This window comes from Cryptomeria japonica, chromosome 5, assembly GCF_030272615.1.
Source record: "Cryptomeria japonica chromosome 5, Sugi_1.0, whole genome shotgun sequence".
NCBI classification, from domain to species: domain Eukaryota; kingdom Viridiplantae; phylum Streptophyta; class Pinopsida; order Cupressales; family Cupressaceae; genus Cryptomeria; species Cryptomeria japonica.
In genome coordinates, this window is record NC_081409.1 from 401,569,623 (window position 1) to 401,596,740 (window position 27,118).

The 27,118-nt window shown below is 38.5% G+C and overlaps 1 protein-coding gene across 1 annotated transcript in view; it reads right to left on the reverse strand.

Annotated features, from left to right (window-relative positions):
* Positions 1-5,846: 5,846 nt before the first annotated feature.
* The window catches only part of LOC131076495 (protein DMR6-LIKE OXYGENASE 2), a 48,882-nt gene continuing 27,610 nt past the window's right edge, over positions 5,847-27,118 (reverse strand). The window contains exon 3 of the mRNA XM_058013716.2: positions 5,847-6,367. Coding sequence (XP_057869699.2) covers positions 6,098-6,367 — 270 coding nt within the window. The 3' untranslated portion in view covers positions 5,847-6,097. The remainder of the gene's footprint in view (positions 6,368-27,118) is intronic.

The following is a 27,118-nucleotide window of genomic DNA, read 5'->3' on the forward strand; positions in this document are numbered from 1 at the left end:
CCAAATTTTAGAGATTCACTTAATGATGTTACCCTAATCCATTCCTAAACCTATCCCTTATCCTTCATGTGATGGCACATGTTGGTGTTGGAAATAAGCCACACCCGGACCAACGATGGATTGGTCCAAGAGGGGCCAATAGCTCAGTGGTAGAGCACTCCAGCAGCATATGGAAGGTCCTAGGTTTGACTCCTAGCTGGTCCATGTCTCAACATGGTATCAGAGCCAAGTCCAAGCTAGGAGCCCCAAGCACACAAGAGGTGTGGCTTAAGGGGGGGTGTTGGTGTTGGAAATAAGCCACACCCAGACCGACGATGGACTGGTCCAAGAGGGGCCAATAGCTCAGTGGTAGAGCACTCCAGTAGCGTATGGAAGGTCCTAGGTTCAAGTCCTAGCTGGTCCATGTCTCAACAACACATGCCTACAAGTTTGATCTAAACCCTAATCCTCATTCAATCCTAGCCACCTATTATTAATCTATGTTGGCCCTTGGTTTCTCTCTTGCAAATCATATAAGTAGAGACCCCTCACCCTATTTTCATATCTTGTTTTATCATACTGTTATGATGTCAATTTTACCACTCAATCATCTAGATCATACTATCATGCTATTGAAATATCAAGCAACCACATTCAATCTACTAACACATCATGTGATATTTCTAAGGTTTGCATGTATTTGGTTTGATTTAGGCTAGAATTGATACATTTATTTATTATGTCGTTCCATGCAATACAAGAAGTGCATTGCAGGTGTGAAGATGAGTGTTATAGTTGAAGAAGAGAAGAGAGGGATGTGAAATCTATTAAGGTGAGTCTAATTTTTGTAGTGAGTGGATAGAAAACCTAAGTTTTTTTTGTGAAGAACATTGTAAAAATTCACCCACAAAGAATAATCCTAGACTACAAGAGATGTTTGATTAGAATATTAAAATGAAGATTCAATTAAGAAATGTAGTTATTGGCTTAAGAAGGAATCGAAAAAATGTTGAAGACCTCACAAGTCATGAAGACAGTAAAGTGGATGAATGAGAAAGGTAAAATGAACAACCAATGAATGTTGGAGAAGAACAATTCTTTAAGTTTCATGCAAATATTAGTAAAGGTTACCAAATGGAGTTTTCTATTTTTTTGGAACATTGAATCCTAATTAGTTGGTAGATTGGATAGGTGAGTTGGAATATTACTTTGATTTGGAAGAAAATACAAGATATGTAGAGAGTAAAGTTAGCAAAGATGAAACTCACAAGACACACAACACTTTGGTTGAGGCAATTACAAAGAGAGAGAGGGTTGATAATGGTGAGACTATAATAACAAGATAGAGTTAAATGTTGGATAAACTTAAAGAAAAATTAGTCTCTAGAGATTATGAATTGAAGTTGTTTAGAAAGTTGTAGACTTTGAAGCAATAAACTTTGAAGCAAAAAGAAATGAATGTGAAAGACTATATTGAGGATTTTTCCAAGATGATTATACAATCTAGACAATATCATATGCATAGAGAGAAGGTATCCAAATACATAAATAGAATGAGGTTCAATATCCAAGTTGAGATGAGCATGTTGAAGATCACCATGGTTGAAGAGGCTTGTCAATATGTCATGATAGTAGAAGAAAAGATATCTAGGAGGTAGCAAAATAATTCTAGAAGTAGAGGAAGAAGTGTAGTAGTTAAAGTAAAAGTGAGTAATAGTAAAGGTAAACAAGTATATGAGGAAGATACTAAGCCTAAATAGAGTAGAGAAGTAGGAAAGGGCACAAAAGGGAAGGAGTATACTATAAAAGGATATGGCATGTAATGTCCCTTCCTAGAATTACCCAAAAATAACATTCCTATCTAAGTATAAGGAAGAGATTAATTTTAACATTACAAAAATTATGTAAAGCAGTAACACTAGTTATCATTTAGAAGGTAGGCTAGTATAATAACGCCTATATTTTTAGGAAATAGTGTTAGATAACAACTTTCATAATACCATATAAATGAATACCTATCTTAGGCCTTAAATAGAGTGGAATGAGTTTTAGGAATACTTAGAGATTCAGAGTAGAGCCCTGCAAACAGGTTAGGAGAAATAAAATACATATAGTGTTGCATACATGATCATAACATATTCTAATAGTTGGGCCAAGTAAGACATAAGTTCTCTCTAAAGGCTTATTAATGTAATGAACATAGACTAGGATGAACAAGTGTGGTGCCCAAGAGACTCCCCCATCTAGGCTCAAGAGCGGACTTAACCCCTTGACCCCACGTGGCCCATGCCATCAATGAGGTGGCCTACCTAGTGGAGTGTCCTATCACCATTTTCCTCCACTTGTCACACCTATCCTATGTACCATAATTACATATCCATTCAATATGATAGAGGGAGGAGGGATGTTACAATAAAGTGCTCGGGAAGTCTATACTTCATAGGCTCAAGGGCAGTATCCTTGTACCCCCTTGACCTCATGGGACTCCCCGATCTTAAACCATGAGGTGGTGTGCCTATGAGATAACCCCAACACTGTTTTCTTGACTATAACTCCTCTCCCCTTTATCATATCAAGAGCATTCAGAATAATGTATAATTCAAGTTCACTTAAATTGATGCGAACATAATGCATTTCCAGTGCATTAATTAATAAACATAAATATGCAAAATGTTGACATGTTAACCAAAAATAGGTATACTTGTATGCAGAAACAGATCATAAATATTGCTACAAAATTTAATGTGTATGTATACAAGGATGCATATCGATTGTTCTAATTTACTGAGCTTGGGAGTGCTTAGTGTATTGTTTCCTTATTCTAATCCTTAAGTGTTATTCTTTTTGTCTTGATTGTTGGATGGATGGTTTCTCCAAAACACCCGATCTATTGAGGTGCATGTGTGCCTCTTCACTTCCTGACGTCTTCCTTCTTCCTCTACTATTTCTGCCAAATTATTTCTATCCCTTTTAAGCCTGCAGCTCGATCCTATAAATCTTAGGTGCAAGTTTAGACTAGGAAAGGTGTGTCTCTTGTAGGAGGGCATGTTTATCAAGGGGTATAACTTCTGTGTTAACCAATTAATAATAATTCTGATCTGAACTGACCGATGGTGATGGTATTGGATGCTTTGATTCCTTTCCTTTATATCTCTCAATGTGAGAGAGAGGTCACACCTCTTCATCATGTATGCCTTTTGGCAAGAGACACCTTTTCACCTTTAGCGCTCTTTGAAAGAGTGCAACTCTTTATTATTTCTACCCTTTGAAAGGGACAACCTTTCACAATCAAATTTGCACTTTTTATTTAAGTCAGTTCTCCACTTCTGATTCCCCAAAAATTATCCCCTTCGAATGAGCTATTTTTTCCCCTTTATACCTCATATTTGGGGGAGTTACAACTTATCATTTCATGCCTTTGTCCATTCATTAACTTAATTAAATATTTAATTATATTTGTTTTCATTTTCATTTTACTTTTGTTCTTTTAAATTTTTATTTTATTATTAATATTTACCATTAAATTCTATTTTGAATTGGGGACATTACATGGTAGCAATAGTAAGGAGTTCTTTGAAAAATGTTTCCAACGTTAAGAAGCTAGTCATAGGACCTACAAGTGTTTGCAAATATAAGAGGGAAGCAAGAAGAGTACAACAAGAAACCACTCGGCATAAGAAGATGAAGAGAGTATAGTATCACCAAAGGTTGAAAATCTAGAAGGAGGTGAACCTCTCATGCTAAGGTGAGTGCTAGTGAAACTAGGTAGAGAAGAAGATGGACCATCTCAAAGAACATTTCACTTTCAAAATATGTGCAAGTCTACAGGTAAGTGATAAAGGTAATTGTAGATAGTGGTAGTAAGGATGACCTAGTTTTAGAAGGAAAGGTTGAAATTTTTGGTTTGAAGAGGAGTAAAGACCCAAGCCCATATAAGGTTTTTTCTTGGAGAGGGAATATAACTCGATAATGAATGAGCAATATCTTATTAGTTTTCATATCAAGTCTTATAGAAATGAAGCTTTATGTATGTGATGTCAATGAGTGTTTGTCATGTGTTGTTGGGAAGACCATAAAAGTGTGAGAAAAGGAATATGTTTATGATGGTAGAAATAATTTAAAAATCATCATAAAGAACAGGTAAAAGTATGCCTTGATTCCTCTGAAGGAGAAGTGAAAGAAATTAGTCGTATAGTTTGTTGCATTGCAAAAAAGGTAATGAATGAGACTAGGGAGGTTGAGAATAGCTCCATGAAGGTTATTATGAAGCAAATTATGGGTGGTGATAGTGGAATGGGTCTAGGTTTTGTGTACCAATAGCATAATGAAAGAGAGAAAAGAAAGAAGATTGGTAGTAATCACTACGAAAGTAGAGGTAAGTTATAGTTAGGAACCTTCAAATCTTCTTATGGAGGTCATGGATTAAAATAAGAGAACAACACAAGTGGTAGTAACTTATGTAATGGGGATGGAGAAGATGAGGTGAGGATAAAAGTGGAAGATCATAAGGGGATACATAAAATATGTGGATAAAGAATAAACATGAGATTACTACCCTAAACCTTTTCAAATATTCCTAATTTTTCAACTCAAGGAATATTTACTTACCTAGAATGTCTAATGTAGGAGTGTTTAGGTGTGTCAATAATCTTACATCACCCAAATACAATTTTTAGTTGCTTCATTTTGTTTTGAAGTTTTCATGTGTGTGCAAGAAGAATATTAGTGAATTGGGCAAGACAAGGTAAGTGGAGTTGATCAAAGTTTAAAGATTGAGGTTTAAAATTAATTTTGGGGAAGTCAAAAGGTAAAGGTGTTGGTGTTTCCAAGTGACTGCCTAATTATCTATATAGAATAGCCATTTCTAATGATCAAGACTCTTAGATCAGTGGACAATGAACAAGAGACAATAATATTTTCTCCTCTACAAGTTAGGCTTTACTAGACCTAATGGAGTATCCATGACTTCAATATCAATAATTTATATCCTTTTACACCAAGATGTTGCTTTACCGAAAATGTTATCACAAATTTTTATAAGAATTGTATGATTGCCTCAGAATTGGTTAGATTCCTATTAATTCTTTATTACAAAACTTGAGAACATGCATAAATTAAAATAACTATATAACATAAAAGATATTGAAATTATATGTTTTTAGAGTTTTGTTTCTAGATTTTAGATAAGATGAACTAGTTGGTGCCTATCTAGGGTACAAAGTCAAATCATTCCATACAAGTGCCTCCCTTTGAGATTCAAACTTTAAACTAGATAAATTGTACCACTGCTTTATAATGACACATTCAAGAAAGGATAACTCCCACAATTCTTTATATTCTTTATATTGATCCTTAATGTAATGTTCTTCATATCTTATTCAAAGCAATTTTAATTTATTAGTTGAATAGAAGCAACAAACAAGATACACAATGCAACAAATGTGCATAGATAAACTTACAAATCCTTATTTTTTTTACTTATGAGAAGAGTGCATACATTCAAGACAATTTCTACCTATTTATGTATTCTTCTATCTTCAGAGTTAAAAAAATAAAATAGTGACATTAACACATAACAACTATCTGGGACTTGGAATTTAATATGATAGAAAGCTGTTTTTCAAATCAAACCAAATATTCCACACACAAAAGAATGAAGAGTGTAAACTAAAATTTACAAGTGTATGCTTCAAAACTTCTAAACTAACAAATACAATATAAGCAGCATCAAATCAATTACATTAATCTACAAGTTTTGCCTCTATCAAGTTACTTGTTGGATGATGTAAGATGAATATTTTCAATCTAAAGAATCAATGTAAAAAATTGAATTTCGGTACAAAAACAGGAACTTTAAGGGTAGTGAATGGCAGAGGAAATAAAACATATATATGGTATTATGAAGTGCACAAGTTATAATCAGTCTGCTAAATTAATATCCAGCTCAGAGTGCAAAATCTAAATTGAACTGTAAATACTTTATTACAAGAGATATGAGTTTGATGGAGCCGAGAGAGAGAGCGCTTGCTTGCAAACTATACAATAATTAGGAATAGCTCATGATATAAGAAGATGAAGTATGAAAATGCAAATATACATACAAGGATATAATTATTCTTTAAGGAGAATTTAGGGATTTATTGAAGTGATGGATTTGAAGATTCTCAGTACCCAAGTTCGTAAAATTGCTGTCATTTCTCCTCTTGTAGAATTTGCCCCAGTTGAATTCTTTATACCTGGGTGGATTTTCTTCATTCAACAACTCGCGCACAGGTGCCATCATCACATAATGTGAAGGATTGAAAAAGAAGGGAATAGAGAACCTTTCTCTCTTGTCATTCACCACTACCCTATGTTCTACGCTCTCAAATTTGTCATTGCTCCAAACCTGCACACCACATTATTTCAATGAATTTTCATTATTTTATTCTACAAATCTCCAACCTAAAATAGAATTGAGCATATCAAAATTGGTAATTTTAGAGGTACCATGGACATACATGCTATTAATGGATGTTAATCATTTGTTTTAACTTTTTACAGATCAAATCAATTTTCTATTTAAAATTTTACAAAATTATCATGAATCAAATATTTTTGAAAGCCATGGCTCTTTAAATATACAAAAAAGATGTATAGTTTTCTGATTGCTAAAAACCTAAAATGTCGTTTTCCAAAATGATGCGGAAGTTAGTTATTTGCATCAACCAAAATTCTAAATTTCATCTTTTAAAAATATTAAAAAAATTCTCTTTTGGTATTAAAGCTTAAATTACGATTAAATTTTCTATGACAATTCAATTCAAAGAGAAAAAATTAAGAATTTCCTCATATTAAAAACTTTTAGGAACCCTAGTCAAATCTAAACAATTCCACGCTAGATTTTGATCCATTCTAGCTCTGCCTAAGTTCAAGTAGGATCCCAACCCTAGCCTAGCCATTTAGTTCTAGCATGTATGAGCTATGTTACCAAGTTCATTAGGAACCCTAGACAAACCTAAATCAGTCCAAGGTGGATTCTAATTCTAGTTTCAATCCAACCTAGATTTCGCCAAGGTTTGGCCCCAACCTAGCCATTCAAATGGTAAGAGATGCAGAGAGCATAGAATCTGAGATAATTTATTGAAATTTTCATCACATAGTAATAATGACTCTTCATACAAATTCAAAAATAAGAAGTCTAACGATAGGGGCCCATCCTAGTACCTACTTGAGTAAAAAGTATCAAACGCCTAGATAGTTAAAAATCTTCCAAACTTATCCAACTAGCCTTACATTCAACAACAAGAAGGTTAATAAATGAGAAATGGATTATAATATTATCATGGAAGTATTGGCATGCGCAGTTGGAAGATTGCATTGATATCCCAAATCTCCCTTGGATTCCATTATCAACACCATCCAGTTGCAGGATTCATCCCATAATCCATTAACCTCAATATAACTACATTCATTTCCATATAGTCCCCCACTGCAATATCTGTTTATATCTTGGAACCCTTGTCAACATGTGAACAGTGACAAGCATCAAATTCTATGTTAACACAATTAATCATTCAATTGGCTGATACATTGTAAAAGGATCGTACACAAATTATCAGGGATCAAAGCATCCATATATTTATAAGGATTTGAATCTCTTTACTCCTGTTCTACTAAGCTCCTCTTCCACTATATCATTATCAAGATATCTCGTATTGGTTGTATTTATTCATAAAAACCAAACTTTCACAATCCTTGGTACTATATAAGAAGTGTACATGCTGATATATTCACTACATATTTTCCAATAGGAGAATGTCTATTGTTTCTTGCATAATCATAGAAAACCATATATTATGGTTCAAGATACTTCCTCATGGAAACAAACCAGATAACTTTCATATCTATCTTAGAATGTTATGTTTTGTAATAAGACCCAATATATATTATTATATACATTACCCAAATTCAGTATAGAAACAACAAAGAAATTTAAAAAATTGCTTGTCAGAATCATTAGATTTCCATAGTCGATAATTTTATAATTGAAATGCTTCTGGATCAAACTGTGTGCAGAATTATTTAATTCAAAATTTCGGATCGCACTCTGAGATCCATTATCAGGAATACAACAGGTCAAGAAAAGAGCTAATGATTGGAAAATTGCAGAAATAACTCAGTATAAATAGAGGGAAAAAAACCAAAAATATGAAAGAAAGGGAAGAGCTGACAAGGAGAAATTAACAATAAAATAGGGCTAAAAATAAAATAAAATAAATTAAATAAAACAGAAAAAAAAGAAAAATTAAATAATAGAAAACTAAAAATGGGGATACCGAGAAATAGAAACAAAAAACAATCATATAGTGGAGAAAATCCTTTAGTTAGGCTTCCTTTAAACCCCCCTCTGCTTCTGTTCCCTTTGTTGAAGGAATTTTGAAGAAAATTTTAAAAATTCTTCAAAGAGAGGGGATTAAATGTACCTTCAAACGTATCTTGACTCTGAACCCAAATCCCCCCTCTGGAAGGCCCCTCAAATCCTTTGTTGTGCTCTGGAGTCTATAGGATGTTAAATTCCTATTGTACCACCTACAGAGGTGAAACTGATTGCTCTTTTAATGCCAGATTTAAGGAACATTTTGCTGATGTCAAACACAAGAGCATTCGCAGTTCTGCTCTTGCAAAGCAATCTGCCTCTACCAAGCATCACATTGCTTGGAAAAACCCCAAATCTTTAACAATGAAGATAATCCTTCAAAAGAAAACCCTTAAAAGGAAATTGAGATTAATTCACATCCATTAAATCTGAACAGGGGTGGAGATTGGGGTCTCTGTCATGCATGGCAACTTTTGCTGGCTTGCGTAAGAAACACTACTACTATAATTTCTTAATTTGTTCTATTTTCTTTTTTACTTTTTATGCTTATTTTGCGTTATTATTTTGTTTTTTCCTTAATTTTTGTTTTCCACACCTTTTTGTTTCTCTTTTTTTGAATTTGTCATTTTAATTTTTAACCTTTTGCCTTAGTTTTTGTTTGATTCCTTTGTCCTTTTTAATTGTATCCCCTATTCTTTTGCAGTTCTTTATATGTTTAATTTGATTTTATTTTCTCCATTAGTGACTGTTTTATTACTATTTATCTTCATTTTTAGTTATCTATTATTGATTTTTTAAATTTTTTTATCTTTATATTATTATTTATTTTATTTTATTCTTTTATTTTCCTTTTAAGCTCCTTTTTATTGTTAATATCTACTTACCTATTGTCTCTTGCCTTTCTTTCATTTTTTCTCCTCTATTTATACTTGGTTATTTCTGCCATTTTCTAATCATTAGCTCCCTTCTTGAACTCTCATATTCCTGATGATGGATCATAGGTTGTGATCTGAAATATTAAATTAAATAATTCTGCATATAGTTTTGATCCAGAAGCATTTCAATTATAACTTGTCCCGAAAACCTGCCTGTTTGGATCATATATAATCACAAATGATGTGAGAAGTTTCCTTAACACTCTATGGGTCCCCATCAATGTAAGTCCCAACCAAATTTCTTATTTTGATATACACTCTCAGGGTATCATGATGCTTATAAAAATGCTCTAGCCTTGCCTTTCCCATTCCAAACATCATAAAAGGGAACGATTGTACTTGTACTGGTAGAAAATAACTAATTTCATGCTTGCACAAAAAATGTTAATGATACACACATCCTAATCACAACATAAATCAACTCCAGATTAAGAATTATCATAGGGATATCTTCCAACTGAAAGCGCAGGTTTGCTCTAAAAGTTTAGTGGACAAAAATTGAAGAAAAATAATCATATCAAAAACAAGCAATGATTGGACAATTTGGATGTTAAAGGTCAAGATATAACTAAAACAATGTATAATACATCGATGGTCCCTCATTTATGCAAGAAAAACACCTTAAATAAGAATGATATCATCTAAGATAGAAGAGTTGCAGAGAGAGGACAAGGAAGAAAACAATGGAGAGAAACTTGTTCAGGATGAAGAAGGATTTGGAGGAGAGGAAGATTTTTTCTGTGATAAGGAAGATCATAAGGGCCTTCAAAGTTCAAACCATTAATGTTTCAGAATAAATTTCAATTGATAGGAAACTCATGGAGCATCTGGTGGTTATATGTAGGGTAATAGGCCCAAAAAAGAATAGAGAAAAAATCAGAAACTGGGCGAAGGATTCCTGGAAAGTAGATTTTATTTTAAAAATTCTACCCAAAAGATTCTTTGTAGCAATTTTTGCAAAGCGTAGAAGAGGGGCAGAAAATACTGGAGGGAGGGTTATGGTGCATACAAAAATCTCCAATTTATATGCAGAGATGGTGCTCTAACTTTAACCCTGCTGTTCTTAATCCTTACAACTCTGCAAAATGGATCAGATTGTACAATCTCCCAATAGAATATTGAATGGAGGAATGTTTGGAAAAGATAGGAAGATCTTTGGGTACTTTGATTAAGAGGAATCCCAAAGGAAATAGAAGAGGAAAAAAAATTCCATGTTCAATGTAGAAGAAGGGACCATTGGGAGACCCAATGCAGGATGGGCCTGAGAAACAATAATCAAAGATGGACTCCTAAGAAGAATGGTAACCTAGAAGAAGGGACCATTGGGAGACCCAATGCAGGATGGGCCTGAGAAACAATAATCAAAGATGGACTCCTAAGAAGAATGGTAACCTGAATCGGACTAGCGAGAAAACGGTAACAGAAAAAACGGTTGGGATGAAATCCACAAAGAATGAGATGAGAAAGGAGGGAAAATGTTTGGGCTCTTCTGAAAGAAAACGACAACAGTATAAAGAAAGAGGAAATCTCGGAGGAGGAACTGGTAAGAATATAACGATAAGAGGAGATTCATCACAGAATTCAGATAAAATTGTTCCCTCAATTACTAGAAAAGCAAAAGAACCTTATAAGGATCCTTCAGTGGTAGACAGAGGAGGGGAGAACAATTTGAATTCAATGGAGGAAATAGGTGAGGAGGAAATTGAAGGAGATTGGGATTTGGATAATTATCAAGAGTTGGAAGACCTTGGGAATCTGATGAAGTTTTAAGTAAATCTAAAGCATTAATTGAAAACTCCTCTGGTAAAATAATTAAATGTTTAAGATCTGACAATGGAGGTGAGTACACCTCCGGTAGCTTTTATGATTTTTGTGTTGAGTCAGGAATTAAGAGGGAGTTTTGTGTTCCATACAATCCTCAACAAAATGGTGTTGCTGAAAGAAAGAATAGGACCATTGTGGAGGCTGCAAAGGCTATGATCCACGATCAAGACTTGCAAGACTTTTCTATGGGCTGAGGCTTCTAGAACAGCAGTATATATCCAGAATAGATGTCCTCATCGCGCTCTAAAGAACATGACCCCGGAAGAAGCTTTCACGAGATCCAAACCAGACATTAGTCACCTCAGAATCTTTGGAAGTCTCGTCTATGTTCATGTACCCAAGGAAAAGCGATCAAAGTTGGAACCCTCCGGAAAGAAAGGCATGCTAGTCGGATACAGTGAATCCTCCAAGGCATTCAGGATTTACATCCCAGGTCAAAGGTATGTTGAGGTAAGTAGGGATGTTACATTTGAAGAAGATATTGTTTTTAAGAAATTGAAAGGCTCTTGTGTTATTGATGAATCTAATGTTAATCAAAATACAAATGTTGATACTAACCCTGAGATTCAGAGGGAGCAAGTTGAACCTCCACCTCAAGATGATCATGATGATCCTCCTGAACCCATGAATCCCACTGACATTCCTAGTGACATTATCGTTACCAAAAAGAGGCCACTTTGGGTAAGAAACACCATTCAAGAAGCTGAAAGATTTGCTGCTCCAAGTGGCACCTTCCGTGAAACTAAGAGACCTCAGGTATTTTCCAACTACGTTTCTTTAATGTGTAATCTCATTGAAACTGAACCTTGCAATGTTGAAGAAGCCTTAAGTCATCATGCCTGGAAGCTTGCTATGGATGAAGAATATCAGTCAATCATCAAGAATGATGTATGGGACCTTGTGCCCAGACCTAAAGGTAAATCTGTTGTTTCCTCTAAATGGTTATTTAAAATTAAACATAATGCTGATGGTAGTATTGAAAAATATAAGGCTAGGTTTTTCCCAAAAGGAAGGCATAGACTATGAAGAAACATTTGCTCCTGTTGCTAGATATACCTCCATTAGAACGATAATTGCTATTGCTGCTGCTAAGGGTTAGAAACTACATCAGATGGATGTTAAGACTGTTTTTCTCAATGGTGTCATTGAGGAAGAAGTCTATATTGAGCAACCTGAGGGATATGAGATCCAGGATAGATTAACCCATGTGTGCAGGTTAAAGAAAGCTCTATATGGTCTTAAACAAGCTCCTCGTGCTTGGTATGAAAGAATTGATAAATATTTGCTAAGTCTAGGCTTTTGTAAAAATGATGCTGACCCTAACATTTACCTTAAAGTAGCAAATGATGCAATGCTAATTCTAGTTCTTTATGTGGATGACTTATTTCTTACTGGTAAAAATGAACTTATTATTGGATGCAAGAAAGAACTAGCTTCAGAATTTGAAATGAAAGATTTAGGTCTAATGCATTATTTCCTAGGTCTAGAAGTATGGCAAAGATCTAACGAAATCTTTCTAAGTTAACGAAAGTATACTATTGACATTCTGAAAAGATTTAGGATGATGGATTGTAAACCAATGTCTACTCCTATGGAATCTAACTTAAAGAAGTTGAGTGTTTCTGCAGCTAACTCTGATTTTGCAGATCCATCCGAGTACCGACAATTGATTGGATCTCTGATGTATCTAGTTAATACTAGACCAGACATATATTTTGCTGTGAATGCTCTCAGCCAGTTCATGAGTTTACCCAAGCATGTTCACCTTGTTGCTGCCAAGCATATCCTAAGATATTTGCGAGGCACAGCTGGTTTTAGGCTGAAGTATCCACTTAACACTCCAATAACCTTGGAAGGTTATTCTGATGCAGACTGGGCTGGAAGCGTCAAAGACAGGAAAAGCACCTCCGGTATTTGTTTTAGCTTGGGTTCTGCAGTGATCTCTTGGGCTTGCAGAAAACAATCCTCAGTGGCATTGAGTACTGCTGAAGCTGAGTATATTGCAGCAAGTGTAGCTTCCAGAGAAGCAGTATGGCTTCGTAAGCTTCTTGCTGGGCTGTCTGGTCAGCCATGGGATCCTACAGTTATTCACTATGATAACCAGAGTTGTATTAAAATGTCTATCAATCCAGTGTTTCATGACAGGTCAAAACATGTGGAAACCCATTATCATTATGTTCAAGATATGGTACAAATAGGTGCTATACAGCTAAAGTATGTCAGCACTGATGAGCAGGTTGCAGATATTCTTACCAAGCCTCTATCCAAAGTGAAGTTTGTGTGCTTCAGGGATAGACTTGGTATTGTGGAAAATGAAACTCTAATTGAGAGGGAGTCTCAATTTCAGTGACACTTTGTAAATTTTAACCATCCTCTACGGGCAATGTAAGGTGTTTTTGTAAACTTCTCAGGGAGAAGTATAATTATTAACCATCCTCTGCGGGCAATGTACGATGGTATTGTAAATATTAACCACCCTCTGCGGGCAATGTAAGGTGGTATTGTAAACTTCTCAAGGAGAAGTATAATTAGTAACCACGCTCTGCGGGCAATGTAAGATGGTATTGTAAATATTAACCACCCTCTGCGGGCAATGTAAGGTGGTATCGTAAACTTCTCAGGGAGAAGTATAATTAGTAACCATCCTCTGCGGGCAATATAAGATGGTATTGTAAAAACTAAACCATCCTCTGCGGGCAATGTAAGATGGTAGAAAAAGATCTTCTCCACCCTCTGCGGGCAATGCAAGGTGGATCCAGTCTATGCTTGTGTGCAAGACAAAAGATTATGATTATGATTCTTGCCCTGATTAAGAGGGAGTGTTGGTTATAATTAGGGCCTGGCGGATTCCAATTGCCTTGGGCAACATTGGAATCCGCCTAAGGGGACCAACCCCTTCTCCAATATGGGGCCAGGTCCTATACACTTCGGCCACTCCAAAAGGACCCCACGCTACACTTAAGGTCCCCACGCTACAAGTCTCCACGCCACTCCTTGATAGGGCCGACCCTATGCATTTCGGTTAAAAGGGATTAAATGAATAATATGTTAAATGCAAGAAGGCCGACATGAATAATATGTTTAAACTGCTCTCCTATAAATAAAGCACAAGCTACACACAATGTACATTCATATTTTTCCAGTCTTTTGAATAAGGTGAGAAATATTCTAAGGAAGCGAATCACATTCTAAGGCAGTTAAGTCACAGCGAACTATACTAAGAGATGTGTAGATCAATAAAAGAAGGCAGCGAACCTAAGTAAGGCAGCAAATCATCTCCAAAGAAATAAAGAACTTCATCAAAGGGTTGCTGCCACCATTGTTACAATCAGCAAGTCATAAGGACTGCAATTCATGACATCCAAAGGCCTCTATGTCATCTCCCTTGTAACTGCAACATCTAGACTCCAGATAAGTGTGTAATATTCAGTTGGATTCAAATCATAATCAGATCTGAGGATCTTTTGGCTGGGTTTTTCTTCCTAGGAGGTTTTCCCAAGGTAACTGTGTTTTGTTCCTTTTGCATTTCAATTCTTTTATTATGCTTAAATCTAGAAAACAATAAATTAATTAACCTAGCTAAAACTAATTCTGATTTTTCTGAGTTTTATTCAATCTGAAAGTACTAAAGTTAACAAAGGAGACGAGATAACTTGTGCAAAATCCAACCGCGCTTCGTTTTGCCAGCAAAGCACAACTACACAAAGGCGGTGCAATCTTCAGAGGGTGTGTTAAAGATTTTCAAATCATCAAAAGAAACCATCAAATCGAACAATCTCTTCTAACAATCGAAGTTGAACGTACACATATAACGGGGCTCAGACTAACTTTGCACAGTATGCAACAATCAACTACACACCAAAAGTATGAGCACAAATTTGGCAACAAGCGATCTTATCAAATCCAGTTCGTCTAATAGCATGAAAACAAATCTAATCTATGAAGAGAACGAGACCATGCGAGTTCCAAAACAGCACAAGAACACACCAACAATTGAACAATGTATTAAGTGTTTGCCTCAAAAACTCTTAGCAACAATCTCTGACGATAGTCTCTCCTCCTTACAAATGAGGGAGTCACCCCCTTATATAGGCCTCAAGCCATGATTACATGCAAAACCCTAATTAGGGTTTGCCCTAAAGATTCCCCACTCAAGGTACAACAAGGTGGGAATCCACATTAAATAACCCATTACGCCCACTTACAATAAATTTAAAAGGGCCTAGAATAGCGCCCATTATGATGATCATGCCCGGAATGTAACTGACGTCGTCATAAATGCCCATCACTCACCAAGCGACAGCGATATGCAAGAAGAATCCGTCATAAAACCATAATGAGAGGACGACACGCAAGAAGATTCCTTATCCTGTGGTGGCATGTGTTGACCGGTCCCACGCCTAGTCAATGTTCCTTCAGCCATAAATACACCATCACTATTCAGTCAAAAGATTTTCGTCCAAAAATGGACGACCATTATCTCGTTCATTAATGGCGTATGCGATGAACCTACCGACAACGGCCTCTAGTTCTCCGATGGACACACTTGGCACATTCTTGATGTTGAATTCCATCAAGGCAATCTCCTCTTCGCTTCTGGAAAAGAAACCTTCCCAATCTGCCATGGCTTCCTGTGTTTTCTTCATCATATCGGAGAATGAAGAAACATTTGTAAAGTGTTCCTTAGGAAACGAACCGACAAAGAAGAAATCATGCAACTGGGATTTCAACGAATTCACTATTATTCCTCCATCGCTAAGTTTCCTTGAAAATAAAGCTTCCATGGCACTGAGGATTTCTTCCTGTATCCCCCTGATAGACTCCTTCAAGGTGACGGAATCAATGCCGAATTTATCAAGGGTGTTCTTCCCTGAACAGATGGCGTAGAACCATCGAGGAAAGTCATAGGCTTCATTCTCTTGGATCACTTTCCCGTCTACCAGTGTTTGCCTTGGAGTCTTTGTCAGAGCCCTGAGTTGGGAAATGGTTAAATCTTGGTAGACATCAACATCTTCCCATAGTCCTTCCGTCGTTTCCAATCTACTTAGGAGGGCCACGAACCTCGAATGGAGCTGAGCTAGATGTTCTACAAATTTCCCTGCCTCAGCATAAACATCTTCTACCCATTCTCAGGAATTCTATGCCATTGCCTTTGTAAATTCTGTATCATCAATTACTTCCTTGGGAAGGAAGGGAGGGGGAGTGGATGAAGGACCTGCTTCCCTGAGGGGCCTTTTGAAACCCCTGACGTATTCGCATAGAAATTTGTTTTCCTCCTTCAGCCGCTTACATTTTGCCTTTGACTTCAGCAATTTCTCCTTCCTTCAGCCGCTTAATTTTGCCTTTGACTTCAGCAATTTCTCCTTCATGGCAAAGGAAGAATCGTCGTAATCTTCCTGTCTAATCTCACTCCTATCCTTATCCACTGTAGGTTCAGCAATGTGCAAGGTCCGGGCTCCAGATTCTTCCCTGACTACCTTGGAGAACTTTCGGGGGGCCTTCCTTTCTGGCGGCTGATCCATCCTCTTCAATAATTCTTCTAATTCCTGAGCAGGATTGGTCCGTCCTTCTGCCTCATTTCCCAATCTGGCGCGGGGATGGAATGGCTGTAATCCTCTGCATGCTCCCGTTCTTGAGATTCTTCTTCCATTTCGCCAAGGATAGTCTCTACGAAATTATCCTGGCGAGCTTCTTCCAGGTGCGGGGAACTTTCTTGCCTCTGACCTCTTGGCTGATGGCGACCCTGTGAAGCATTGATACTAAGTATGTCAGGTGCTGGAACGTTCCCTGGAAGTGGGCCTGTGGGATGTGGGAACATCTCTACTTCTTGTACGCTCGAGGAGCTAACTGGTGAATGCTCCCTTCCTATCCTCGTTCTCTTTTGTGGGGGTTCCTCTTGCTGGGCCTCCTGTTGAACCTCGTGCGGGATTTCCTGTTGGATATCCTTCATCTTTGTTACCCTTGGCCTCTTTGGGGCACTCTTTCCTTTGTCCATCTGGGCCTCTCTTCCTGCCTGACCCTGCGAAGAGCCTTCAGTTGCCTCGCTGTGAGAATCCAGATTTCCCATCAGTTGGTATGTCAGATGGACATGGTTTTCCACCAACTTTCTTGTCTACCTGTCAATCCAGTGCTTAGTGAATTTTAGCACTGGCCTAGCCAAAATGTTCAAATCATCTACCTCAGGCTCCAACCAATCTGGCAATAGGATAGGTTGATCCTTTATCCTCTCGAATTAGGGTTGCATCAAATCTAAGTCTTCCTTCACCTGGCCTGGTACCTGATGAATCTCACTTATTCTGATGGTGTCGAGGGGCAATCTGGAGTGCATTCTTCTCCAGACCTCAAAGTCATCCTCAGCACTTGCCCAGTAATCCTCCAAGTGAAATCTATGTATGAATTTGACATCGGCAACCTTCCTAATCTAGCTGTAAGGATCATATTGGGCCCTGGAAGTGTAAAATGGTAGGCGATAAAACGCCAATTCGCCTGCTACACTTTCAGCGGCCTCCAAACCTGGGCATATCTCCATGAAATCCCCCAAGACAATTGGAAATTCAATAGATTGCTTCTTCTTCTTCTTCTGTAGCTGATCGTAGGCAGTCAACTGCCTCATGAGCTCGAGCAATATAAGCTTATCTGACAGATATCTGGGCAATTTGTAAGACTGGAAGGAGAAGCCCTGCGTCCTGATGTAGGTGAACTTGGGGAACTGCAGGAACGCGGCGCCATACTTCTGGACCAAAGCACTTGCTTGTGGAGACACCCTCATGTGCAACTTATTTTGCATAAGTCGTGTCAAGTACATGGTGAAGGTGTCATTCACCAACTTGTAAGAATTCCCGTTGTGGAGATGTAGCTGAGGATAACATTCATGCACCTTCAGCTGAGCTGGCCCACAACCCATGATTCCTCTCGCTGGCAGCCCATCGAATCCTCCCCTTCGTGCAAGCATATAGAATAGATAGGAACTCATGGAAAAGGACTGAGATCTTTTCTCCTGCAGGTTCTTCAATTGTTCATGCAAGTAGTGGCTGATCAATCTAGCCCAGTCGATCAGTGTATTCGAATTCATGATCTCGCTATGTAGAAGAACATCCAAGGCTCGAAGTTCACCGAGTGTGAGCATCCCATTACTCTGCTCAGCATCTTTATCATGTCCACATACTCCTGCTTTAACTCGAAGATTGTGAGAGTTTTGGGCATCTTGGAAACGTGTACTCTAGGCTTCAGCAACCACTGCTTGTTGATCAAATCAGCACATCTGGCGGGGCCTGCTTCATAGACTGCTTGAGCTCCGCTGCTGGTCCTATACGTCATGGAGTAATGTGAAGGGATTCCGAAGGCTTCACCAATTGCCTCTGGAGTCAATGTTGCCAGTAACTTGCCGTCTGGCGTTGAGATTGTCTTCCGCTCCAGATTGTAATGTGCTGCACATTCCAAGACTAGATCTGGGCATTGAATGGCGAGAGGAAAGCCAGCTACTGCAACTATTCCACTTCTCACAATTTTGACAGCTGTCGGAGATGGATTGTGTCCTGCAGTTCCGAACATTCTTATCTTAAATGCAGCCCAGTTGAACATGCCGAAGTTGGTATCGCTGATCTCTTCCCATCTTGAATTCAACCGAGAATGGGGAAGAAAACCTTTCATCTCTGCTTTGATCAATGCCTGCCTGGAGATAGTAGCCGCCTTGCTAGGTTCCGCCATCTTGGGAATACTTCGAAATGATGAAAATAGAGACCAAGTATGAAAACTCTTTGCTTCTTTACTCTTTCTTTCCTGAATCTTGTACGTGAAAAATGAAATGTTTTCCCAACTTATATAGAATTCCCAAGAGGCATCAAATTAGTAATTGCATTTATGGCACGTCATACTTTCCTTAATTACTATGCCATGCAAGGCAATTTCCCATGCGTGTGAGTTCAAATTTAGAACTTTCCTTAAATGCTCCAAGTCATGCGTCATACTTGGAAGATTCCTCCTACCAACTCATTGATTTCATTATTTCCAATTCCAAAGGATCTTTCTTAGGATTTGCTCGATTCCACTCCAACTTGCCATTTCCTGCTTTAGAAGGAATTTTCATGCCTCTTCTTTACATCCCTATTTTTTAGGGATCTTCCTAAATTTTAGGAGTCAGGTTCATTGGATGGGGAATTTCGTCCCGATTCTAAATCTATAAAAATTTCCATATTTGGTCGGGATTTGATCTCTAAAAATAGCATAACTGAAAAATTCGCCTGAGGGGAAATCTGCTTTTTATTCCTCCTTGACTCCTTAGATTTTGTGCCTTAGGCAAAATTTCAAATTTTTTGCTTGAGGGAAATTTTTTACCACGCCAAGGATTCATGAATTTTCCTTCTATGAATGGCTTTCTCAATTCAGCGCCCCAGCCCAGACCTGGGCGCATTTTCAACATGTCCATGGAGAGGTGGAATTTTCCACTTGTGAATGCATTTCTGGTTTTGGCACCCTAGCCCTGACCTGGGCGCATTTTGGAGATGTCCATGGAGAGGTGGAATTTTCCACTTGTGAATGCATTTCTCAATTCAGCGCCCCAGCCCTGACTTGGGCGCATTTTCAACATGTCCATTGAGAGGTGGAATTTTCCACTTGTGAATGCATTTCTGGTTTTGGCGCCCCAGCCCTGACCTGGGCGCATTTTGGAGATGTCCATGGAGAGGTGGAATTTTCCACTTGTGAATATGCATTTCTCAATTCAGCGCCCCAGCCCTGACCTGGGCGCATTTTGGAGGTGTCCATGGAGAGGTGGAATTTTCCACTTGTGAATGCATTTCTCAATTCAGCGCCCCAGCCCTGACCTGGGCGCATTTTGGAGGTGTCCATGGAGAGGTGGAATTTTCCACTTGTGAATGCATTTCTGGTTTTGGTGCCCCAGCCCTGACCTGGACGCATTTTGGCCATGTCCATGGAGAGGTGGAATTTTCCACTTGTGAATGCATTTCTCAATTCAGCGCCCTAGCCCTGACCTGGGCGCATTTTGGAGGTGTCCATGGAGAGGTGGAATTTTCCACTTGTGAATGCATTTCTGGTTTTGGCGCCCCAGCCCTGACCTGGGCGCATTTTGGCCATGTCCATGGACACATGGAATTTTGCACTTGTGAATGGCTTCCAAACTTGGAATATTTTGACCTTCCACTTCAAGGATGATTCTTCACATTTAGCCATTTTGGACCCCTGCCTATCTGCTTTCAACTTTCCAGATTTAGAAGTGATTGTGCATGTTGATTCTCCGTTGTCTGCTAGCCTGATCATGCCACAAATAGACTTTCTCGAAATAGAAACTTTCCAAAATGTCAGAGTTAGAGCCCAAGACAAGACACAGGATGACTTACTAAAAATAGTAAGTTTGATTTTTGGCAAAATGGCGACATTCTGGGACTCGAAAAAATCCCTAAAAATAGGAACTTTCTAAAAATAGAAAGTTGCTCCGTTTGGGCTCAAATTTCACTGGGAGGTCCCTTGAAGGGCCCTGATTCCAGTCGTATGCTTAGTTTTCCCGAAACCCTAACAGGAACCCCTAAAATCTAGGACAAAAGGCAAAACCCTAGAAAAAGGACAAAACAAGCCCTAGACCTCACAGAATTTGCTTGACAGAGAAGCAAATTAACCTTAACCGACTCCCAAACATCCGTAACGCGGAGAGATTGAAGAGATTTCCACTGACACACAAAAACAAAAGCCAAACGACCAAAGGGCCTAAAAGTTAGGGGGTCCCTATCTGGGATGGGGTGATGTGTGATTAGGTCACAACAGGAGACTTGGGTGATATTTTCCTCCATTTTTGCTTGATGTTCCAGACCTCCATTGTTGCAGATCCGGCTGCCATTGAGGACATTTTTAGAATTTGACTTTGGCGCCATAGTTGGGAAAATTTCGATTTTGCTTGGAGAGGTGTTTGGTGCCACATTTTGATGATTTTCATGCATTCTTGGTGGCTGCCATCATTTCCAGCTTGCTGATTCGCTTCAGATCTGAGGTTTGCTTCAGATTTGACCTCCATTAATGGCTGTCATTAATTTTCAGACTTAAGTTTTATTGCCCAGCCAATTCCAACTTAGGCGATTTGCATTTGGAGGTATTTTGTGGAGTTTTCTGTGCATTTTCAGACCATCTTATCGCTGTTGCAGATCTGAAAACTCCGTTGTTGGGCGGTTGTCTTCAGAAATTTTCATTTCCAGCCACCTAACCATTTTGGCGATTTTGTTTGGAGCTGATTCCTTAGCCATTTTTCATCATTTTCAGGGATTTTTAACTACTTTGCAAGGTGCTGGTAAGTCTGAAGTAATCAATTTTCAGACATGTCCTCAGAAATTAATTTTTACCAGCCACACTTACATTCCTGAATATGATTGTTTTCATCATTAGAACTGATTTTTATTGAGTTTATGCACATTTTGAAGATTGCAACATGTTTTAAAAGTTTGATTTTCAGGTTGTCTTCAGAATTTGACATTCATTGTTGACTGCAGAAGGTGTCTTCAAACATACTTTGTGTGAAAACACAACCTTTCACACCTCTCCTTAGTCATCATTAATCCGGTATACTCCTTTGCATTTTAGCTTGCATATTTTCTAAGCATAAGGAGGTATTCATGAATTTTATGAAAGATTTCCATGCCTTAGTGTTGTCACACTTTGAACTTAATTGCTAAAATTTACCAAGTATATGGATTATTTCCCTTAATCCATGCTCTAAATTAGCTAAATCTTTAGAAAGTCAGGAATTTTATTAAGAACATTATTTATTTTCTTAAGTCTAACTTCGAGCTTTGTACAAGTGCGATGTCAAAATCTGGATATAAAGAGAGGAAAGAATTATTGAAGATGCTGGAGACAGGATTTTATCCAAAGCTTAAGATTTCATCCAGATGGAAGGAGATCACTGATACAAACATGCGTTTCCTAGACTTCGACCAGATGCAGCATCGGATGTTCGAAGTCGGAGATCAGGTTTCTTCCCCAGCATATGCGAACATTATGAAGAGTGGCATTTTCCATGCCGTTGGATTCCCACAGTCCATACAGTGCAATGAGCTTATCCTGGAGTGTGCACGATGTTACAATCCGCTCACAAGAATGATCAAGACTCCTAAGGGCATTGTCATCGCCTACCTTGCTGAGGATGTTATTGCAGAGGTGTTCGGAATTCCACGCGGAACGGACATGAAGGATGTGACCAAGGAGGATTATGCAGAAAGATACACGAAGAAGATGGGTGTATGCAAGAATTTAATTAACAAAGAATGGATGATTGAGTCTAGGTCTCATCATTCCAAGGCTCCCAAGACACTCATGTGCATAGATTTTAAGGAGGAGTATAGTGATTTGATATTCCTACTCAACAGAGTGATGGGGATGCCGTAGAGAGCAATATTCGATGGATGGATGTTCTACTTCATTCAGGATTGTCTAAGAGGAACACTAGTAAATTGGTCAAAGATTATAAGTGACAATCTGGATTTTCAGCTGAGGAATGTAGAGCGGTCCAAGTCATTCGCCATGACTTCTTACCTGGTATACCTGCTTGCACGATTTGTTTCATACAAAGGATTAATATGCAAAGGTGAAATTGGGAATGGGCAAGGACAATTCCGAAGTCATGAATGCTACCCCCAGCTAAGCATGTATAGAATTGAAGACTATAAAAGAATGAATGATGCATTCACTATGTACATCACGTGGATGCTGCAAGGCGGAATCCACAGAAGATTGTCCAAGGAGGTGTTGTGACCATTTCACACATCGCCCCATTGCAAATGGGGACCCCTGCTTTTTGCTTTCTAGGGTTTGTTTTCTAGGTCTTTTAGGGTTTTGTCTGTTAGCCTTTAACTTTCGAGTGTCGCCAAGGGGATCACCTGGATAGCAGGTTCTGCTTGAGTTAGGTCAAGTTGGTGAGTGATGAAGTCTGGAATGTCCTGATCCTGAAATTGGGCTAAGTCTGGAATGTCCTGATCCTGAAATTTGACTAAGTCTGGAAAACTGAAGAATCCTCCAAAAACTAGATTTTGCAATATACCTCCTGGAGGTCTGAAACCACTCTCAAACATCCTGAAAGTATATATGGAAATCTTATACTTAAATGTTATATTCCATAAAATGATCCTGACGGAGAGTTCAAAAAGTCAAATTTCGCTTCTAACCCTTCCAGAGGGTCCAAAGCGAATTTCGCTCCTGACCCTTCCAGAGGGTCCAAGGCGAAAATCAACCTAGGACTCATTCCTTGCCTTATTTGACCAAATTTTGATTTGCAAGGCATTTTGAAGGGAAAATTGGAAATGATTCAAAACCTTGAAGAAAATGATGGATTCTAGCCTGGAAGAGGAATCTCGCTCCTGACCCTTCCAGAGGGTCCAGAGCGAAATTCATTATAAAATTCATTTGCCACCTTGTTTGAGCTTGAAAACTTGTTCCTAACTTGGAAAACCATCTAATTTTGCCTTGTGAAGTGGTTTGAACCAAAAAAATTGAATAGTTTAGCCTGGAATGAAGATTTCGCTCCTGACCCTTGCTGAGGGTCCAGGGCGAAAATTTTATATGAGCTTATTTTTCACTAATTTTGGCTAACTTGTTTTGTGCAGGGTCTCTTGGAATGAAGGTTGAACATCATTCAAAGGTTTGGAAGCATGCAAAATGATGAATTCTGGACAAGGAAGGCAATTTCACTCATGACCCTTCCAGAGGGTCCAGAGCGAAATTCCCAATAGCTCTCATCTTGCAATGAAAAAAGTCAAGTTTTAGGCACGAGTGAAAAAAGAACAACTTCCTTTTGCCTCCTGAAGAAGTTTTAACTTTGAAGAATGAAGGATTTTGCTTGAAACCTAATTTTCGCTCCTGACCCTTGCTGAGGGTCTAGGGCGAAAATTTTGTGGGGGATGTTTTTGCTTAGTTTTGGAATGTCAAAGAGGTTTCAAGGTGAAAAATGAAACATTTTGAGTCTAGATTGCAAAATTCGCTCCTAACCCTTGTTGAGGGTCCAGGGCAAAAAGGCTTAGAAGGAGGCTTTCTTGCTTGGTTTGGTTGAAATGAAGTATCAAAAGCATGATGAAAGATGAGAACCTACCTTGCAAAGGAGTTTCAAGTTGAAAAAATGAAGATTTTTAGTCAAAATTGCAAAAATCGCTCCTGACCCTTGCTGAGGGCCTGTTGACATGTATTTTGTACACAATCATACACAGAATAAAATACCCAAAGGCATCTTATCCTCTCTTGAATAAAGTCGCTAACTGCTGAAGATATCGCAAGAAGGATCAGTTAGGATGACTCCAATGTTCTTTTCAGTAGGGTCTCTACGTGTGGATAAGCACCAGTGGTCGTTGTGATTGTTGTGTCATCAAGGGGCCTTACGTTGCCGAAGATTTTGCTAAACTAAACAAGCTTTTCAAAAAAAATATCAAAAGGATAGGGTTTGCAAGAGGTTTAATCTAGTCTAACCCTAAGAATGACTCAATGTGGACAAGACTTGGTGGGATTCTACCAACTTCAATATTGCCATAAATTAACAACTCAATTGAAATTGATGCGATCTTTTAAGGTAACAAATGATTTTTCAATACATCAAAGACCAAGGACACTACCACGAAGGTACATATCCAAGATACAACAACGATTGAAGGTTTAAACGATTCAAATATCTCCAGTCGACCACGCAAGGCGTTCCTACAATCAGCAAGAAGCTAGTGGTTTGGAAAGCGAATCCTACCAAAGATCAAGTCCAACACTTTGTCCTTCGAATTAACACACTATTTTGATTGAGAATGATTCAAGAAAAATGAACAACCATGAAGATAACCAAGAGAATTGCAACAAAACACCATAACTTCAATATTTCATTGATCTCAAAGCCATCATATACAACAATTGTTTGAATTCTTTCTTCAAAACTCAACCTTGCTACAAAAGTAAATTGCTTCTAAACTCTAATCTCTCAATAATTTCTAACTCTCTCTAATTTTCTAGTTTTTCCATTATTATGCAAAATGAAAAGAAATGAGGGTATATATAGCATCCTCAATTACAATGTACGGTCCAGATCGAAAAGAAGATCAATGGTCAAGATCATGACACCTAAACCCTAATTAGGGTTTTATTACAAAAGTTCCCCTTTTATTGCACAACATTAAATGCATAGCCAATTATTAAATTTGGCACGAAAATCTAGGAGACATAAACCAATGACAATTAAGGTGCCATGTCATCTATAACAATCTCTCATCTAGAATCTTATTCCCTTTCCAATGCTCCTTTTTAGCATATGCAATGAATCTAGACACGATTCCTTCGATTTCAGCAATTGGAATCTCGGGAAGATTCTTCATTCTTTCTTCCAAGTGGATGACCTGATCAAATGCCTCGAGAAGAGTAGCGTCCCATTCAGGTTCAAGTTCCTTAGTTTTCTCAATCAGGAGCATGGTAGCAAACATCTGGTCCTGTTGCTCATCTGTGATAACATTTGCATCTTTGCAAAAGATGACCTTAATTTTATCCTCCAATTCCTGCAAATCCACATCTGTCTCAACTTCGATCCTCCTGCCAAGAATGGTACGTAGTACCTCAAATACTCTGTCCTGGATCGGGTTGATAACCTCCTCAACATGGCTACATCTAGTACTGATGTCCTCGAAGAGAACTTCCTTCATCTGGAGTAAGGTTGACCACTGAAGTAAACTGTGAGGTCCTCCATCCATGATCTTTTCCTGCGCTAAGACCTTCCTCGATGTTTGTCTGATTACTCGCAAGACAGGAATGATAACCTCTTTGGTATGAGCAAAAGCAGCTACTGTTATCATCAAGTTGTGGATAATCTCAAGAACCTGGATAGCCCTATGAATAGTCTTCATCATCCTTGTTGTAAATTCTACGGCAACTGTATGAGATTTGTCCATCCAAGTACTCATACGCTGGACCATACTCCTGAATCTCTCTGCCTCACCAATTGATTGAAGGGGAAGTGTCTGTATGGGTGATCTTGCTGGATCCTGACATCCTAAAGGCTGGTTGATATGACTGAAATATGTTCTCCATGCACCGACCTCTCTCTCAAGCTTCCTATTCTTCTCCATTTCTTCCCTAAGCTTGTCTTTCAAGGCCTCAAATGAATCGGTAGCATCATCTAGTGTCTGCTCGGCTGTGGATGGACCTAGCTCAAATGTCTCTATATCATATTCCTCTGCTAGGATCTCACCTTCATACTTGTCCACGGCTGGTGTAGCTATCTGCAATTTTCTGGATCCAGTCTCATCTCTAATCATCTTGGACATCTTGGTAGCCTTCCTCTTTTCTGTCACTTCCTGGGAATGTCCGACAAGGCTCTCCAAATCAATTACATTGTCTTCGTCCTCAATCACGATCACCTTCGTTAATCTTTCCTTCAACCAATCTGGGATGGCAGATCTTGTCTCTTTAACCTGTATTTCCTTGAGCAATTCTTCTTCTCTGGGGGGAGATGTTACTTCATTATCTTCCCCATCTTCATGCAACTCATTGCCTTGAAGAGATCCACCTGGTGCCTGTCCTTCTTTATCATTCTGTACCATTGACTCCATAGACTCCTCCACTTCAAGTGTCCTCTTCTCTTGTCGAGAAGATGTGCCGGATGAACGATCTCGGTTGGCCTCTTGCTTCTTCTTGGAAGATTCTCTCTTCTCAGGTCTCTCTTTCCTCTTTGAGCCTCTTGGATGGAGATTGCCTTCACTTGCACTTCGAAGGTTGCCCTCACTTGTATTTCTGGGATTAGGATTGCCCTCGCTTACACTAGCTCCACCCTCAGCTGGTCTGTCCTCCAAGGTGAAAGTCATAGCTATGCCTTGCTCTCTCAACTTCTGATGCTGCACATCAACCCATCTGCGAGTACAAGACAAGACTGGGGCCATCAAAGTATCTAGATCCACAACTTCAGGCTCATTCCAATCTAACCTCACTGTTTTGCTATCTCGATCATAGGATGATTGGAGATGTCTACCACTGTCCTGAGCTTGGTCGGCCACTCTGTAAATCTTGC